Raw genomic sequence first — 17,425 nt, forward strand, 5'->3', positions numbered from 1 at the left:
CACTGGGAACGAATCCGACTTACTGCCGGAAATGCGGACCAGACTCTGGCATCGGTGATACAGGGACCGAACCGCCCTTATCAGTTGGCTCGGCACCCCGTACTCCCGAAGCACCCTCCACAGAACCTCCCGAGGGACACGGTCGAACGCCTTCTCCAAGTCCACAAAACACATGTGGACTGGTTGGGCAAACTCCCATGCACCCTCGAGGATCCTGCCGAGGGTGTAGAGCTGGTCCACTGTTCCACGGCCTGGACGAAAGCCACACTGCTCCTCCTGAATCCGAGGTTCGACCTCCCGACGGACCCTCCTCTCCAGCACCCCTGAATAGACCTTACCAGGGAGGCTGAGGAGTGTGATTCCCCTGTAATTGGAACACACCCTCCGGTCCCCCTTCTTAAAGAGGGGAACCACCACCCCAGTCTGCCAATCCAGAGGCACTGTCCCCGATGTCCACGCAACGTTGTAGAGGCGTGTCAGCCATGACAGCCCCACAACATCCAGAGCCTTTAAGAACTCTGGGCGGATCTCATCCACCCCCGGGGCCTTGCCACCGAGGAGTTTTTTAACTACCTCAGTGACTTCGACCCCAGAGATTGGAGAATCCGCCTCAGAGTCTCTAGGCCCTGCTTCCTCAATGGAAGGCGTGTAGGTGGAATTGAGGAGGTCTTCGAAGTATTCTCCCCACCGACTCACGACGTCCCGAGTCGAGGTCAGCAGCACGCCATCCCCACTGTAAACAGTGTTGACGTTGCACTGCTTCCCCCTCCTGAGACGCCGGATGGTGGACCAGAATTTCCTCGAAGCCGTCCGAAAGTCATTCTCCATGGCCTCACCGAACTCCTCCCACGCCCGGGTTTTTGCCTCAGCAACCGCCGAAGCCGCGTTCCGCTTGGCCATCCGGTACCTGTCAGCTGCCTCCGGAGTCCCGCAGGCCAAAACGGCCCGATAGGACTCCTTCTTCAGCTTGACGGCATCCCTTACCGCCGGTGTCCACCAGCGGGTTCGGGGGTTGCCGCCACGACAGGCACCAACGACCTTACGGCCACAGCTCCGGTCGGCCGCCTCAACAATGGAGGCGCGGAACATGGTCCACTCAGACTCAATGTCCCCCGCCTCCCCCGGGACGTGGGAAAAGCTCTGCCGGAGGTGGGAGTTGAAGCTCTTCCTGACAGGAGATTCTGCCAGACGTTCCCAGCAGACCCTCACAGAGCGTTTGGGTCTGCCAGGTCGGACCGGCATCTTCCCCCACCATCGGAGCCAACCCACCACCAGGTGGTGATCAGTTGACAGCTCCGCCCCTCTCTTCACCCGAGTGTCCAAAACATGCGGCCGCAAATCCGATGACACGACTACAAAGTCGATCATCGAACTGCGGCCTAGGGTGTCCTGGTGCCAAGTGCACACATGGACACCCTTATGTTTGAACATGGTGTTCATTATTGAAAATCCGTGTCGAGCACAGAAGTCCAACAATAGAACACCGCTCGGGTTCAGATCAGGGGGGCCGTTCCTCCCAATCACGCCCTTCCAGGTCTCACTGTCATTGCCCACGTGAGCATTGAAGTCACCCAGTAGAACGATAGAGTCCCCAGAAGGAGCTTCCAGCACTTCCTCCAGGGACCCCAAGAAGGGTGGGTACTCTGAGCTGCTGTTTGGTGCATAGACACAAACAACAGTCAGGACCCGTCCCCCCACCCGAAGGCGGAGGGAGGCTACCCTCTCGTTCACCGGGGTGAACCCCAATGTGCAGGCGCCCAGCCGGGGGGCAATAAGTATACCCACACCTGCTCGACGCCTCTCACCGTGGGCAACTCCAGAGTGGAAGAGAGTCCAGCCCCTCTCGAGAGGGCTTGTACCGGAACCCAAACTGTGTGTGGAGGCTAGTCCGACTATATCTAGTCGGAATCTTTCTGCCTCGCACACCAGCTCGGGCTCCTTTCCAGCCAGAGAGGTGACATTCCATGTCCCAAGAGCCAGCTTCTGCAGCCGGGGATCAGACCGCCAAGGTCCCCGCCTTTGGCTGCCGCCCAGCTCACAGTGCACCCGACCCCTTCGGCCCCTCCCACAGGTGGTGAGCCCATGGGAACTGTGTCTGATTGTTGGGAGTTATATTTTCAGTATGCTCGTGGATTTTGATCAACCCACTGAAGATACAAATGATGCAAATATGTAATTAAGAGGACTCAGTGCGTATTATTTGATAAATGGCGGTCCTTGTAATCAAGACATCAAGATGACTTGATTGAATCAGACAAGGCATAAAATCAACCCGGTTTTAAAATCCCTCCATGGATCAATTCTGTGCAGTCATTGTCTTGGCTGCGACTGTGCACCAGATAAATGTGGACCAGCCAGGATTTCACCATGTGTGGATTCCGATTTTGACAAATGCAACAGGCAGAAATATTCTTTATGCAACACGTTGACCTTTCTTTGAGGATTCAAACATAGGTGTGTGTGCCAGCAAATCACATTTTATGCAGTTCCTCTTTCCTGCCATCGTTCATTATCCATGATTTCATTTTCACTGAGCATAAACACTGATTTATGAAGTGTCCTGTAAAAACCTCTGGCAAGGCCATCTTCTTCCTGATAAGTTTTACCTTCACAAAAAGGATCCACAAGTAACAATTCAGTTTGATGAGCGAGCACTCGGCAAAATAAATAATCAAGACTCATGAGACAGGATGGTGGATCTGAGTAAAAGTATAACTTCAATCCCACAATTGACACAATAACATGTCTTTGTAATCTGACAATGTGTCAGCGTAGTGCTGCCAAATGACTGAGGAGGGCATCTGTGTGGGCAGCTAGTAAATCATAACAACTGTTTGCCAAACTTTTTTTGTAATCCTTTACAGGCCACTAACCAAAGCTGGAGCGCTAATGCATATTTATGAGGCGCTGCCATTGTCCTTTTGAATCCTCCTCACTTAAACGTCAACTTCAGCCTTTCATTATCAACAACAACAACAAAGAACAAAAATGTCTGAAGTGTCTCATTGAATTGAGAAAATTACAAGAGTTGCTTTTAAGCTACAGTTGAACTTTTAAGATTGCTGAAGATATTCTCTCAACTGCTTCATTAGTCTTTGACTGAGTGGTGCACCATGTTCCCTGGCGTGTATGTGTCATATGCTACAAAACCCACTGGCAAACTATTGCAGAGCTGCTCATTAGAAGCCCCCAACCCTTCCAAAATAATTTCAAGTCATCATTTCAGAGTCATCCGTTCTTTTGTTATTTTCCCTTTTTTGGCGACAAATGTCTAGATGAGCCACATTTGGTCAGTCAGTGTGGCCAAGGACAATATAACTCGATTTAAGACCATCTGACACTCAACCTTGAACTATTCAACCTTGAACTGCAAGGAATACTTTATTTTCCATTCAGATTACATACTAAAGGCTTCTTAGCATGGTACCCAAAAGAAAACGAGCCATTTGCTTGACAGGGGCTGCACTAAAGCCGTTACATTCTTGTTTGTTTGCACTCTATAACACAGAGAACAGCTGGCATGCAAAACGCACCATAAAACAGATTACACATCTGATAAATGCAGTTTTTTTTTTCTCTCCCCCATGTTCAGTCTTCTTATGCCTCTTAACAAAACACTAAGAAACATTTAAAACACTTTTCCTGCAACTTAGTCTTTAGAAAATGTTGTGGGTATAGGCTTATTTAATGTTAGTTGCATCCTATAAATCTTTTAGTTCCTTCTGGTAAAAGTTGAAGAAGGAGAGATGATAGAAAAAGACTATAAAGCCAACATTCTCAATTGAGATGGACATCTGACTACATTTTCTTGATTTGTTGTTGACTATAGGGGAAATAATATCCAATTACTTATATATATGTATATGGTTAAAGAAATGGGAGATAGTAATAATAATAATAATACTACCAGGAGAGGCGGTGCATGTATTTGATGTCATGTTGTCGTGCTTTAGATTGCAAAGCAGTTGCGGCTGAATTATTTGTGCCCCTGCTAGTTGCATACAATTTCCAAGTCATACACCATATTGGCTCAAGACTTGGGAAAGTAATTGCATGATATGGGCAGAATTTGATTGCTTGTACAGTGCCTGGCCCTACTTTTCAAAGTTCAAAGCATCCATAAGAGCCCTGAAAAGTTACAGGGAATGCTGCATTTCCTTGTGACATCAAACCCAAGCTTAACATGTCAAGTACAACTCCCTAAATTGCATTCATTTGATTCCATTGTGTTTGTTTTTACAATCATTGGACCTCTATAAATCTCTTTAGAGGCGCTAGTACCAGGAAATGAGCAAATGACACTTACCACATTGTGTGTTTGTGTTTGCCCCACAAGGATCAATATATTGGAGCAGATGATAGATAAGCAGAAGTTAAGCAAGATGATGGATCGTTCTGAGCGGATGTATCTAAGGAAGCAGAGGACATAAAAATGAGACTGCACTTTTAAATAGAAGACACATAATTCAACATTTTGTCATCATGGAGCAGTCATCTATTACCTCCATAACACGGCGTAGATCACCGCCAACGTGATCAAGGCGAGGCATGACAGACCGCAGCCAACTATCAGCGTCACAGATGGGACCCCTGAGTATTCCATGGTCTGTGGAGCAGGTCAGCAGGAGATCCAACAGTGCATGCGAGACAGTCAATATTTACTGATGCACACAGAGGGGACCAGTCCAAAATAAGCCACGGCACAATAGGTGCATAATGTTTGTTCATGTGTATTGAAGAAGTGGCTTGTGTAGTGGTCATTGTATTCACCCTTCCCTCTAGGGGAGCTCCAGAGTGTGTGATGCGTTGTTAGGTGTGTCAATAGAATAGAATAGAATAGAATAGAATAGAATAGAATAGAATAGAATAGAATAGAATAGAATAGAATAGAATAGAATAGAATAGAATAGAATAGAATAGAATGATTTTATTGTCATTGTACAACAGGTATACAAGAAAACCGGGAGTGCTGGCAACAGAGGAAGTGAATAAATACTACAACTAAACATGCAAGTATGTAATGCACACACTATGTACTGTGTCTCCTCCATCTGCATTGCAATGTTACATAAAAGACTAATACTGTAGATTCTGATGTGAATTTATTGTTATTATTATTATTATTATTATTATTATTATTATTATTATTATTATAAAAAATGCTCAATACTATTAATTTTAAGTAGCGTGACTGGGGCCTAGCAGGAATTTCTGGACCTTCTGCTGCAAGCCAATGCAGGCCAGGCTGTACTGTACTGTGAGCACTCTATGTTCTCACGGTTAATTTCTCCAATAAAACAAATTGGGACTATATATTTTTTTTCCAATCCATTGTCGTGCATTATTAAAGCCACAAGATAGGATAGAGAAAAAAACGTATAGCGACTTTAAGCTTATTTTTGGGGAAAAACGCGTGTTAGATGACAAACACAGAGTTACTGTGTATAGACTAGAAAAGACCCCCCCGTCATTGCCACACACAAACACGCACAAACTCCACCCTCAGCATCGAATTAACTGGATTAGCGCCCCCTTTCTTATCCTACCCTAAAGAAAAAGATAATAATGAATAAGAACGACGGATCACTTACCATTTCTCTGGGTTGCTGAGCCAAAATGGCGAAGGTAGACACACGATCACATAAGCATTTTGTATGCGAGGCATCTGTCAGCACAGTTCTACACGCCTTTGTGGACCAAGCTCCCCAAGAATCGTTCCTGCAACCATAAGAAGGCGATTTTCAAACACGCTCCTTCCACATGTGGCGTTTGACGAGACGCAATTCTTCTTCTTTTTTTTTCTTTTTTTTTTAATACTCTTATTATTCATACGGCCACAACATGCGCGAGGGCTACAGAAAATAATGAAATATACAAATGAAAAAGAAAAGTGCCGCAGCTCTCGGAGCATGCAGCTGTACAGCGCCAAGAGAGCAGAGAGCTTCGGCGGAAAGGAGGAGGGGGTTGGTAAGGGAGCTGTCCACATACCCCGGTGCTGATTCCAACATAAACATACCGCGCAGTTATCAATAACGCTTAAACACGAGCGGTCATATTTACCTGCATCGCTTCCTGTGCTTCCTTTCTCTTACTCTCTCTTTCTTTCTTTTTTTTTATTCCAACCACATGCCTCCGTTCCGAGCGGCCGCTTTCCCCCTCTTTACGCACCTGTTATTCCGTTCTTTTCCTTGCTTTTTTTCCCTCCCCCTGCACTGCTTTAATTAGCAGCCTTTGGACGCTTCCTAGCAAGGATTTTTCACCCTGGAATCAGACTGATGCTGCGCGACTCTTAGCCGGCGTCAGAGAAGGGGGGAGGCTGGCCCAATGAGAGCAGATATGCGCGCTATCGCGGACTGTGTTGACTCGGCTGGGGATCCACTTCCAATGCGGGGATAATAATGCTTCGGGATAATTCCTCAAAGTCATCGTAAGACTAAAAGGGTGGTCATCCCTTGGCAAGAAGCGAGTAAAATTTGTACCCCGCAAAAGTGAGACCACCCCGCCGGAGCTATGTGAATGGTTGCTACCGGTATCCACTTCACATGACTGTGTTGGGGAATGGGAGCACCTCTGTTTGTTATTCATATTTTCATTTGAGTCGTTAATTGTCACACCAATATTTCTACTTTTTATATTATAGATATTTTTTTATAAATTTAAAATAAAATAAACCAAAATAAATCAATAACTCTCCGTGACTGTGAACTTCTTCATATGATATGAGCTGAGAATCACCTGTTACGTGTCACAACATCCAAAACATATTTCCTGACAAAACATATTAATATCTATCTATATCTATATCCATCTATATCTACGTCTATCTATCTATCTATCTATCTATCTATCTATCTATCTATCTATCTATCTATCTATCTATCTATCTATCTATCTATCTATCTATCTATCTATCTATCTATCTATCTATCTATCTATCTATCTATCTATCTATCTATCTATCTATCTATCTATCTATCTATCTGTCTATCTGTCTATCTGTCTATCTGTCTGTCTGTCTGTCTGTCTGTCTGTCTGTCTGTCTGTCTGTCTGTCTGTCTGTCTGTCTATCTATCTATCTATAAAAATGTATTTATTTCCTTCCCTTTTAGTTCGTAGTGGTGTCTAACAATGTGTGTATAATATTTTGAACCTAACGATGCAGTGCACAAACAAAAAACTCCAGAGCACAGATCTCTGCCAATGCTACACGAGCCTAAATTCAATCAGAAGAAGATATATAGATAACGACTTCCTGTATATCCCTGAACGTTGTTATTGAGATTCATGCATTATTTACCCGTAAGCTAAAAAAGAAAGAATAGAAAATAGTGCAACGTCAACAAAAGCAAACAATAACTGCCTGACAGTGCAAACAAAAACTTAAGCATCATTCTAAAGGCCCATTATTTGATACAGCTTTTATATCACATCTAAATCAATCTTGCAGGTTAATGTTATGACTTGTGAGTGTATTGCTAGGTGTATATTAATGCACCAAGCAACCTCTGCTGTGTCATTTGATCAATATGGCAGCAGTGTTTATTATTCCAGGAAGGGACAGTGGAGACTGTAGTCTGAATTTCCCAAAAGGGCTGAGCAGCTCCAGCCTGTCTGCTCACACTCACACATCAATAAAATAAAATCTACTATGTGGTCCCTTATCATCTCTTCTTCCCATTCCAGAGCTTGAATTAACAAGTGCTACACGTTTCTTCTTATCTCTTGCTATTCAGCTGACGCATTGGACCGATTCAAATCATTTTTAAGCACGACTCATCTGACTGAGCCTGACAAGATAATAATTAATTAAGCTGAGTGGACAGCTAAAGTGTGGATCCACTTATGATATATAACGTGAAAATCCCTTTTTTTCTTTGGCTCAACGACTTTTGCAAAAAAGAAAAAAAAATCATTTTAAGTGGGCATCATGTAGGCCGTGGACATGATTGGAGAGCTGGCTGTCAATGAGGATCCTCACCATAGCAACAGTCAGGCACACGTCATCTCTCAGCTCAAGCTCTGGAAATTGGTGGACTTTAAACCATGAATGTACAAATCAAAGCAATTGCAAAACTCAACATTCTCTCTCCCTCTCTCTCTCACACACACACAAACACATCATGTCTATCTGGCAAATAACCTTCAGTTATACCCAAGAGGTCTGCAAAACCTTTGAAATGACTAAAAGACACGATTGAGTGGTCTTTAGTCGACAAAAGACCCCTCAACCAGCATGGATTCATTCCACTGGGGCCACAGATCTATTTTTTAAAACTCCTTTCCAGATAATTGTGTGAGTCTGTGCTGCCGAATTGTAAGTTCTTTTTTTTTGTTTGTTTTTAGTTTTTACCACCCAAAAGGTGTTGATCCAAGCCAGTCAGAGAACAATTGCATGACTCCAAGGGGAGATTGGTCTAGACACGGTCAGTCATCAATGAAAGCCAAACATAGGCCTGTTTGGAAATCAGCAAATATTTCCTGTACTTGTTGAGCTGACTTTTTGTGCTTGTTTGTTTCAGGTAATTCCATGTAGGGCTGTGATGAAGTGCTGCTCACAGCCTTCAACCAGCCACAGGTATTGATTGATGACTTGTTGTTTGAAATGAAGTCACAACTCCCTTGGTGAGAACTGCACATGATCATTTTCAACTTTGGAGAAGTTTCTGTAGGGGCCAGAGAGGCCGTCTTGTTGACGATTAATATTTGACACCTTGGCTATAGTTTATGACCATCGCGGTGCATGCTGACTTGGGACTATTGAATGTCACTCTTGATATGAAGACATGCTTAATTTATACAGCCTGTTGACCAGGAGGTGCCTGTGACAACCTGGCAAAAGTCCAGGAGTGACATTTGTGACAGGATTGGACAAGGCTCCTGTTGAATATTTTTAGACGTTAATATACAAGACACATGACCGCAATGTGACAGAAAGACATGTCGACCTTTAAGCACAGTTGGTATTCATTTTCAGACAAACATCACCAAACCATGTCCTAAAGGTCCTTACAAATTGCATTTAAGAGTTAAATCCGGGCTAGGGAACTTTTTTGTTTTGTTTTAATCAGGAGCCATTTATGAGTAGACTTCCATATTAAATTTCTAAAGGAAATATGATGCAAGACGAAGTAAATGCTCATTATGATATACTTGTGGCTTAAATGTTTTGGGGCTTTTTGTAAGAGTTCCTCTGAGGTTTGATTTGTTTTTAGGATTGCATGGTGAGACAGATCAAATGCCCTCAAAGGCCTTATATAGCACACAGGCCTTAAATTCCCTCCTTAAATAGTTCCCAAAACTCTATGCTTTTCTTTGCATATGCAATTCATTTGCTATATTTCCTCACAGAAAAAGAGCCGGGTTATATTGTTACCTTCACGTGCAAAAACAATAATAGCAGTTTTAAGTTCTTGCCAGTTCATCCACCTTTTTCTACTGCAAAAAAAGTTAAGAATTTTGTTGCAGCGGCAGCACACTCACCTCTCATTTCTGCTCTATTTGACAGAGATATCATCAAAATAAGGATAGCATTGTGCATTTCTGATCTGCAGTGCACTTTCCATTAAAAGCCTAAACTAAAGGCAACAAAAGCTTTCTCTCTCTCGTAGAGACAAAATCAGATCAAGGGCACATTGGGGTGCAAATGCGGCAATTGGGATGACTGTGACGTCAAAATTTTGACAGCGACTGAACTCAGATATGGAAATGTCAAAGAAACCTAGCGACAAAAGAGTGAAACTATTGAATAGGCTCTTTGTCAAAGTGAAGCCAATTGAAACCAAATTAAAAAAAAGTCTTCCGCAGAGTAAAACTAGAGTGGAGTATCTTGAACTCTTAAAATGCATCACCAAATTTCAGCCGTGATTCTACATCTGTAATTTATAAAACAGCTTTAGTACTTCTTCCATGCCCCCCCTTATTTTTCAAATTAAGTTATCGTACATGAGATAATTGTCTTATAATAAATTTCATTACATGATTGAAGTCATCGATTGATTCTGCTAACACGTCCCTTGTCCCCTTCCATGTCTCATCCCTTTGGATAGGACATTGCCTCGAGCATAAGCCTGCTGAGTTGGCAAGCTAGCGTCATGGAGAGGACGCCCGCTCTGACAATGATTACTTGACCCATACGGTCATCGATGTGACATGCAAATAATGCCCCAGACAAGGTTGAGATAATGCCACTGCTGCAAATGGATGATAGCTTGTCACTTCAGTCTCCATTGTTTTCAATCAAAATACAATGTGGAAATGATTCGGTTTATGTCTTTGGTTTCATAACAGAATGAAAATAACCGTTTTCTTGAAAAATGAGTTGCCTGACTTTTGGCAACACCCAATGTAGAAAAATCTATTAAAAAAAATCACTTTGACAAATAAATAAAATTAATGGATACAAATTGATGGATTTTTCCAGCGCAACACCGTTAATAAGAACAATTTCATCTTGCATCTTTAATCTAAATTTGGACTCATCTTGCAGTGTGGCCCATTTGGCCTCAAGCCAGAATTAAGATGCAGCAGATGCTTCTCACCACTCCAAATGTGAATTATTGATCAGCCTTGATTCTGTATGATATTCAAGAGGTACATCTTGTAGAAGTGCTCCGCCAAAGTTTCACTTATACATGAATGTTGCAGGTGAAAAATGGGAATTAACATCACCTCATGAATCCTTACAAATCCTTCTCAACCACTATAAAGATAGAGGTGCTTTGTCTCATTTTGTTACAAACTTACAAAACACACCAAATTCTCTCTCTAAGTAGCTCAGAGAGTAAATCCTTCGTAAATCCAGCATGAGTCTTGGCATTGCAGTTAAAATGAACAAAAGAAACATATTGCAAAACCCATTTGGTTTTATATCATAATGTATTAACATAAACAGGAGGAAACAACAGCTAAATAGCAGGATATTTTTTTCTAGCATGTGCAATGCTGAGCATTTTTGAAATATGTTAAAACAGTGGTGAGATGTGGCTAATCCTGACGTGACAAATTCCAGATTAGCGAAACCTTTTACTACATTTAGAAGATAATCTATGAAGGAGCACAATTTAAAAATCAAGAAGATAATCATTTGGCTTGAAACACTGTGGTCAGCGTAGATTTAGTAGATTTGAAGATTTAAATGGCAGGGAAATGCAAAAATGGCTGGATTGGAATGTCATTCTGAATTCGGACTGCCTTTAAGTATTATTTGAGACAATCTGGACCCTTTAAATGTTGGCATTAACACAATTTTTAACCAAGGACTACATTTCTAAATATAGTCAAATCTGGGTCAGACTAAACGTAAACAGAATGAATGAATGAATGAATGAATGAATGAATGAATGAATGAATAAATAAATAAATAAATAAATAAATAAATAAATAAATAAATAAATAAATAAATAAATAGGTGGTGAGTTTAAAATTTAAAGTGCAACTTGAATTATCACAATTTTAAGTGTATAATTTTTACTTCAAGGGTCACCTATTGGTGATTTATAAATGATTATTAAAAATGATCTCATTTAAAAAGAAATCATGAATACAGTACATTCTAAATACATTTCACCCCCATAGTTATATAACAGTATTTGTATTACTTTAATTGTCATGATCTGTGTTTTTGTGGATTTGGTTTTTCTTTCTATCTATAAAGCCTTTGAAAGCGTCTGACCTGGCTGTAGTCCACCTTCTAAAAAAAATCACCTGTGTTCTAACATTAGATTTTGAATGCTCTTTTGTATCCAGTAAATAAACATTCCGCAACAGCTGCCACACAGCCTCATAGGTTTCAGGCGTATCCACAAGGTCTGACCCAGGCTTACAATTAGTCAGTGCGCCAAGCTACACATAAACAAAACTCCCATCCTCACACGCTTGTATTGTTTAAAACAACATGTCTGACAGATGGTATATTTCCCCTCCTCAACGGTCTTATGAAAGCATCTCCTATTTTAATCGGACTCGCCAACTGTGTGCAACGATAATCACCCCGCGGAGTCATTTGCCGATAAAAATGACTGGGTGTGGATCATAAAATAATGGAGGTAATAAACACCGGCTTTGTTGAAAGTCATACAAACACATGGGGAGTTGTCCCAGTTGTGTCTTTTCTGTTTTGAAATAGACCAGCTGCTCTCAAGAGAGGAAAAAATGTCTTCAATCAAAGATATTTTGCTGTAGAAATTGCATCCTCATTGGAGAATGCTCCTTTATGGCTTTCTAATAAATGCAAATTCACTTCTAGGTGAAAGCACAGTCGATGATGATACTGGTTGGTTATGCTATGTAAAAGTACAGCTACGATCAGGTAAGAAGATGTTTTTGTCTATGCATATAGTGCATAATTCCATTAGTGGTTGATTCAATAAAACCTGAAGTCACTTAGGATGACAAAAAGTACTTTAAATTCATATCATTTTGAATAAAATTTATGCAAACATGAGCTACTTTGCTGAAAGATACAAAAGGGAACAAAATAGAGGCACCTGCATGTGTTTACAACACACACAGACAAACTAAATGTGGGCTGAGAGGCTACAGCATATTCAACAATGTCATCATCCAGTAAGCTTGCATTATGTAAAATGTGGGCTTCAATGTTGTGCAGCACATTCAAAACACTGAGTCATGGAACTCCTTTGTGCAATGGCTACAAGCAGCAACTGTTTCATCCAATACAGTACATGAAAATTGTCCATTTGAGCAGACTGAACCATTCAAGTAACATGCTCCACATTCTGCAAGAAGGCTGGCAAAAGCAGAGTCAGCCAGCACAGCATGATCAACCAACATCAAAAATAAATACAAAGAATTCTAAATCAGGACATGCAGACTGGATGATGATGAAAGACTCATTTTGAAACTATGGATGGTGCAGTCTTGAGTGTTGTGAATCCTTTTTAATCCACATTTCCTTATTGATGCATCTTCTCTGGCTAATAGGATATTGATCTAATGTTGTTCTATGTAAAAGCAGAGTTGCGTAACTACTTCTATACTGTAGCTGCGGTTTGAAGGCGTGACTGTCATGAGTCATGGCTGACTCATATTAGTTTTGATGTAATTGTGGCAGCAGCTCCTCAACTGAAAACTCTGCACAATATTTTTGCTATTCTTGTTTCCACACAAGACTACACTTCATCCAAAGTTTGTTGGCAGTATTCTCGTAGTTTCTGTAGGAAAGCTTATTGAATGTCAATACAAGAATTCATTTCGAAAAACAAAAGGTGGCTCGTGTTGATGAAGTGAGTGTTCGAATCTCATTTTCAGCACTTTACCAGCCACAAATGTTTTGTAATGAATACAACTGGATTTTATAGCCAACAGGATCGTGACAATTGACAATTGAAATCCTGGTATCAAACTTCTCTGCTCAAATATCTTGTTTGTTTTCTAATCTCCATTATTATTAAGACATCGACATTATAAGTTTTCAAATACATCCGACACACAAAGACCAAAGTACTGCAATTCAAGATAAACCTCAAATAAATTTTCAGTCATCTCCTTTCCAATCTTCTTGTAAACCCTTTGATAATAGTAGGCTGCATCAGGAAAAAGATTTTGAATACTGCTGGATATAATATGCTCAAGAGGTCTGGCATTTATCATGTCTACACCATTCACAACATGCTCCAGGTTTAATTTATCGCACTAACCTACCATTAGAGATTTACTTTTTTTTCAAAACCATAGCAGTTGCCTCCAAAAATCAAATAATTCAGTTAAACAGTAATTCAGGACTTAATAAGACTTCACAGCTATACATTTTTTTCTGTAATGATAAATTACTTCCAAAATTCCCAAAATCCTTTTTCCTGAGTGATACAAAAATAAATTTGTAACTTGATGGCTTCACTGAACAATTCTCAAAGCTTCACATGGAATTGAATAAGTGGGATGCAGTTTTACTCACATTATGTTGTTGTCCCACAGTGCACAGTGAGGGTTGAGTGTTCCCTGTAAGACATAGAATTGGGGAACATGTTTACCGAACAATTAAATGATGACAACAATTTAAACCACATGAAAACTTTGGTTTGGGAGAGTGTGAATCTGTGCTTACATTGGCCAGGTGAGCCAACTCAATCTCCAGGTGGGACTGGATGGCCTTAGGCTCTGGCCTGACAGTGACAGCAATGACCTTGGAGTTCACAATTGTGTGGTTCCTGAAACGCACACAAAAAAATATGACAGAATGAATAAATGTCATTGTTTGAATTATCCTGTCGACAACATTTTCTATTAGTTTGTTACCTCGAAAGTTGTACAATAACTGGACACTTTAACCGGCGCAATCTCATAGGAGTCTAATATAAGAGCAATATCAAAAACATTGCCTTTAGAAGGAGAACTATAAACGCAAATAGTTGTAGACAACCATGAAGCATTTTGGACAGCTTTTGGATTCCCTAATGTTTGCCAGAATGAACATGATGCTTATTTGGCCTCTCTTATTTAAGATGTGCTACTTACTAAAGTGCTGTTTCAAAGTCATTACCAGTGATTCAACAGAATAGTTGCTTTTTAGAGTAGAGCAGAAGCAAAGCTGGAAACTGCTGGCCTCACAAAGGAAGGCTGTCCTTCCAACACCGATGGAGCTAAGAATATTTTTGTCAGACCTTTTATACGCTTTGAAACTCTTTTCAGAACATACTGTAAAATGAATATCAATGGACTTTTTGTTGAACTCTGCAGTGTGCCACTCTGAGTGCACCTGAATGACTGCGTTTAGAGGGAAGAAGTTATTGTGTTCATTTTAGAACTTTGCAAGCTTGACATTTGGGCAGAAAGGGAACCTTCTTTCGTCTGACACTTGGTTTTGATCTGCTTTTACTGCTGAGAGAGTTCACTGTCACATCTCACTTGCAGACAAACATCCCCAGCATATACATGTACACGCAAAAGGCCAGCTGCTCTGCTTCCATTCCAATGGCTTGTCTGGCTTTGGGAGTTGATCTACAACTCCAAGAAATTACTACTAAGCAAATTCTAATGATTAAAAAAGAGAAAAACTTTTGTATCGTTCTTCGGGTTTCAGTTGAAAATACAGACAAGTTAAACACAGTGATCTTACTTTGGTGAAGGTAGCATGAGGCCAAGAGTCTTGTAAAGAACTGTTCCTAAAATGAAAACAGGGGATCTCTCCATGTCTAAAGGGAAACAAGAGTTAACAATAGATAAACAGAATTAATAATAATAAAAAAAAAACATTTTCAGGAGTAAATTTATTACATTGCAAGAAAATGACTGAGAGAAATGTATGTAATTTTACAAAGTAAATACAAAGCTCATTCGTTCATGTATCATACACATCCTGATATACAATTTAAATGCATTTTCAATGATCATCTTTTAATGCTAAAATCATACTCAAAATTATGAAGTAGAGTTTCTAAAGATTATGATTACATACGTATTTGTTTTTTTGCCAGTTATTACTTCACTCATCCAAACTGTGAAACTTTCAAAACAAAAAAGAATGAGAACAGTTGGGATAACAAATGTGGTGCAGTTTCTGTAGGCATTTATTTTGTTATCTGTGATATATTCCAGTATAGGGAGATAACAGCAATTAACCTAAACGGCAAGCACTTGATAAGAAAGCAGGAACTGCTGAGTCGACTGTGAGTGAACAAGCACGACTAGGCAAGGCTGACCTAACTCCTTCGATTGAAGTTAAGAAATGTGATTTTTATTTGCCAGCTTTAATAATGGCCTCCAGGTTTGTCATTATGCAGTCAGTGGGAAATAAACTCGATAGGCAATGAATTGAAAAATAGGAAAGCGACTGCACTGAATAATATATTTGAATAAATATACGATTAAGAGATTATTTCTATAGCTTCAGGAAGCTCTGTGATATATTGGGAGACCAACCTGCACTTTGGGAGACAAAGAGGACTTTTGGGATGACCACCTTATCTTCAGAGTTCCGAGCCCAGTCCACCATGCCTTTACGGCCCTTCATTGGGAAGTTGATGTCAGTCATGACTGACACGGCTGGAAGTCGCTGGATGCTGGCCACTGCACAAATAACACAGTTAAACGTGTAGGTCGGTATAGATGAACTCAGAGCAGTTTGTGTGAATTTAAAGCCCACTTAATTCTCAGCTTGGTCAGATGCCAATGAACTGAGAAATAATGTTTTATTATTTCCCAAATCTGCCTGTTAAACCTTTTCCATAAATGTCTTCCATGTTTTAACCCAAATACTTAACCATATATTGAAAATTAAATATTAATGATGACCCCAAGTCGAGGAAACCCAACACTCAGATTTTACCATTTCAGTCCTAAATTTATTTGATTTGAATATTATTATTCAACTTTCCAACAAAGCAAACACAAACAATTATTCATGCAATGGAAAAGCAAGATTAACTTCACCCAGGCTGAGAAAACAAAACATCCCATTACCCCATTTTCCTATTGGCTCCATTAAGCAAGTACATGGAATATAAATCTAATTTATACTACTAATAACTTTCAGCCTTATAAGCAATAACAGCTTAAACTAACAGAAACCGTTTTGATGGTTCTCTGTCTTATAATTATGTGAATAGTGTTTCTGTCATTACCATGCCGACCGAAGACATCTTATTTCACGGTCTATCACAATAGTTCTCAACTGGTATCATCAGTGCAGCCTCATTATTAAGCCTTATCTGGTACTCATTTCATAACCATAACTAAAAATAGCATATTTATCTATTGTCCTCAATAGTAAACAGACTAATTTGTTGAATATAAGAAAAGCAGCTCTGTACACATAGTTTTCCTTCATGTGGTAAATATAAGGCAAACAAAAAAAAGGGCCAATACACCAATAAAAATGATCTCTATTTTCCAAAACCCAAAATTGGCAAGTACGGTGGGCCACCTACTTTTCATGTTGCATTACTACTAGTGTCAGCCCTAGCTTTACTCTTACATATTGTAAAAACAAGCAATAAGGAACCCATCTTTTTATTTTATTACATGTTATCATAACACAAACAATTATATTGGTGTATAGTGCTCTTACGTTAATAAACTTTTTTTTTACAAATGAGTGGATTTCAGTGAGTTTGAATTTAGCCAGATAGTGGCTGTTCAACAGACTAAATAAAATGTACTATGTACTTTTTGGGGGAATTATTACTATCAAACTTCACCTCGGTAAACCAGACAACTGGAGAGGGAGCCCTGGAGCAAAATAAAAAATATCCTTACTGTTGCTTACGTAAATGTGCTCCCAATAGCAAAGTACCTAATCCGAGCTCGAAGTGGCACCTGACAACCAGTATACAGGTAATCTCTTTAATCGCTCTTTCCTTTTCTCACCTCCCTGTTGAGGTGCCACAAAGGGTCTGTCCGTGCACCGCGGCAATTCTCCAGATCAAGCAAAACCAGCCTCGGCATTACAAGTGGAGGATAAAGCTGG

General features: G+C 40.4%; 1 protein-coding gene across 7 annotated transcripts in view; it reads right to left on the minus strand.

Annotated features, from left to right (window-relative positions):
* adgrb3 (adhesion G protein-coupled receptor B3) overlaps window positions 1-17,425 on the minus strand; it is an 87,229-nt gene that overhangs the window by 15,271 nt on the left and 54,533 nt on the right. For all 7 annotated transcript variants that reach the window (XM_049736170.1, XM_049736169.1, XM_049736167.1 and 4 more), the window contains 7 exons: window positions 15,880-16,026; window positions 15,077-15,152; window positions 14,066-14,168; window positions 13,916-13,959; window positions 5,592-5,718; window positions 4,503-4,606; window positions 4,307-4,409 (listed from right to left, as the gene is read on the minus strand). In XM_049736170.1, coding sequence (XP_049592127.1) covers window positions 4,307-4,409; window positions 4,503-4,606; window positions 5,592-5,718; window positions 13,916-13,959; window positions 14,066-14,168; window positions 15,077-15,152; window positions 15,880-16,026 — 704 coding nt within the window. The remainder of the gene's footprint in view (window positions 1-4,306; window positions 4,410-4,502; window positions 4,607-5,591; window positions 5,719-13,915; window positions 13,960-14,065; window positions 14,169-15,076; window positions 15,153-15,879; window positions 16,027-17,425) is intronic.

The sequence above is a fragment of the Syngnathus scovelli genome, chromosome 12 (assembly GCF_024217435.2).
Source record: "Syngnathus scovelli strain Florida chromosome 12, RoL_Ssco_1.2, whole genome shotgun sequence".
Lineage (NCBI taxonomy): Eukaryota > Metazoa > Chordata > Actinopteri > Syngnathiformes > Syngnathidae > Syngnathus > Syngnathus scovelli.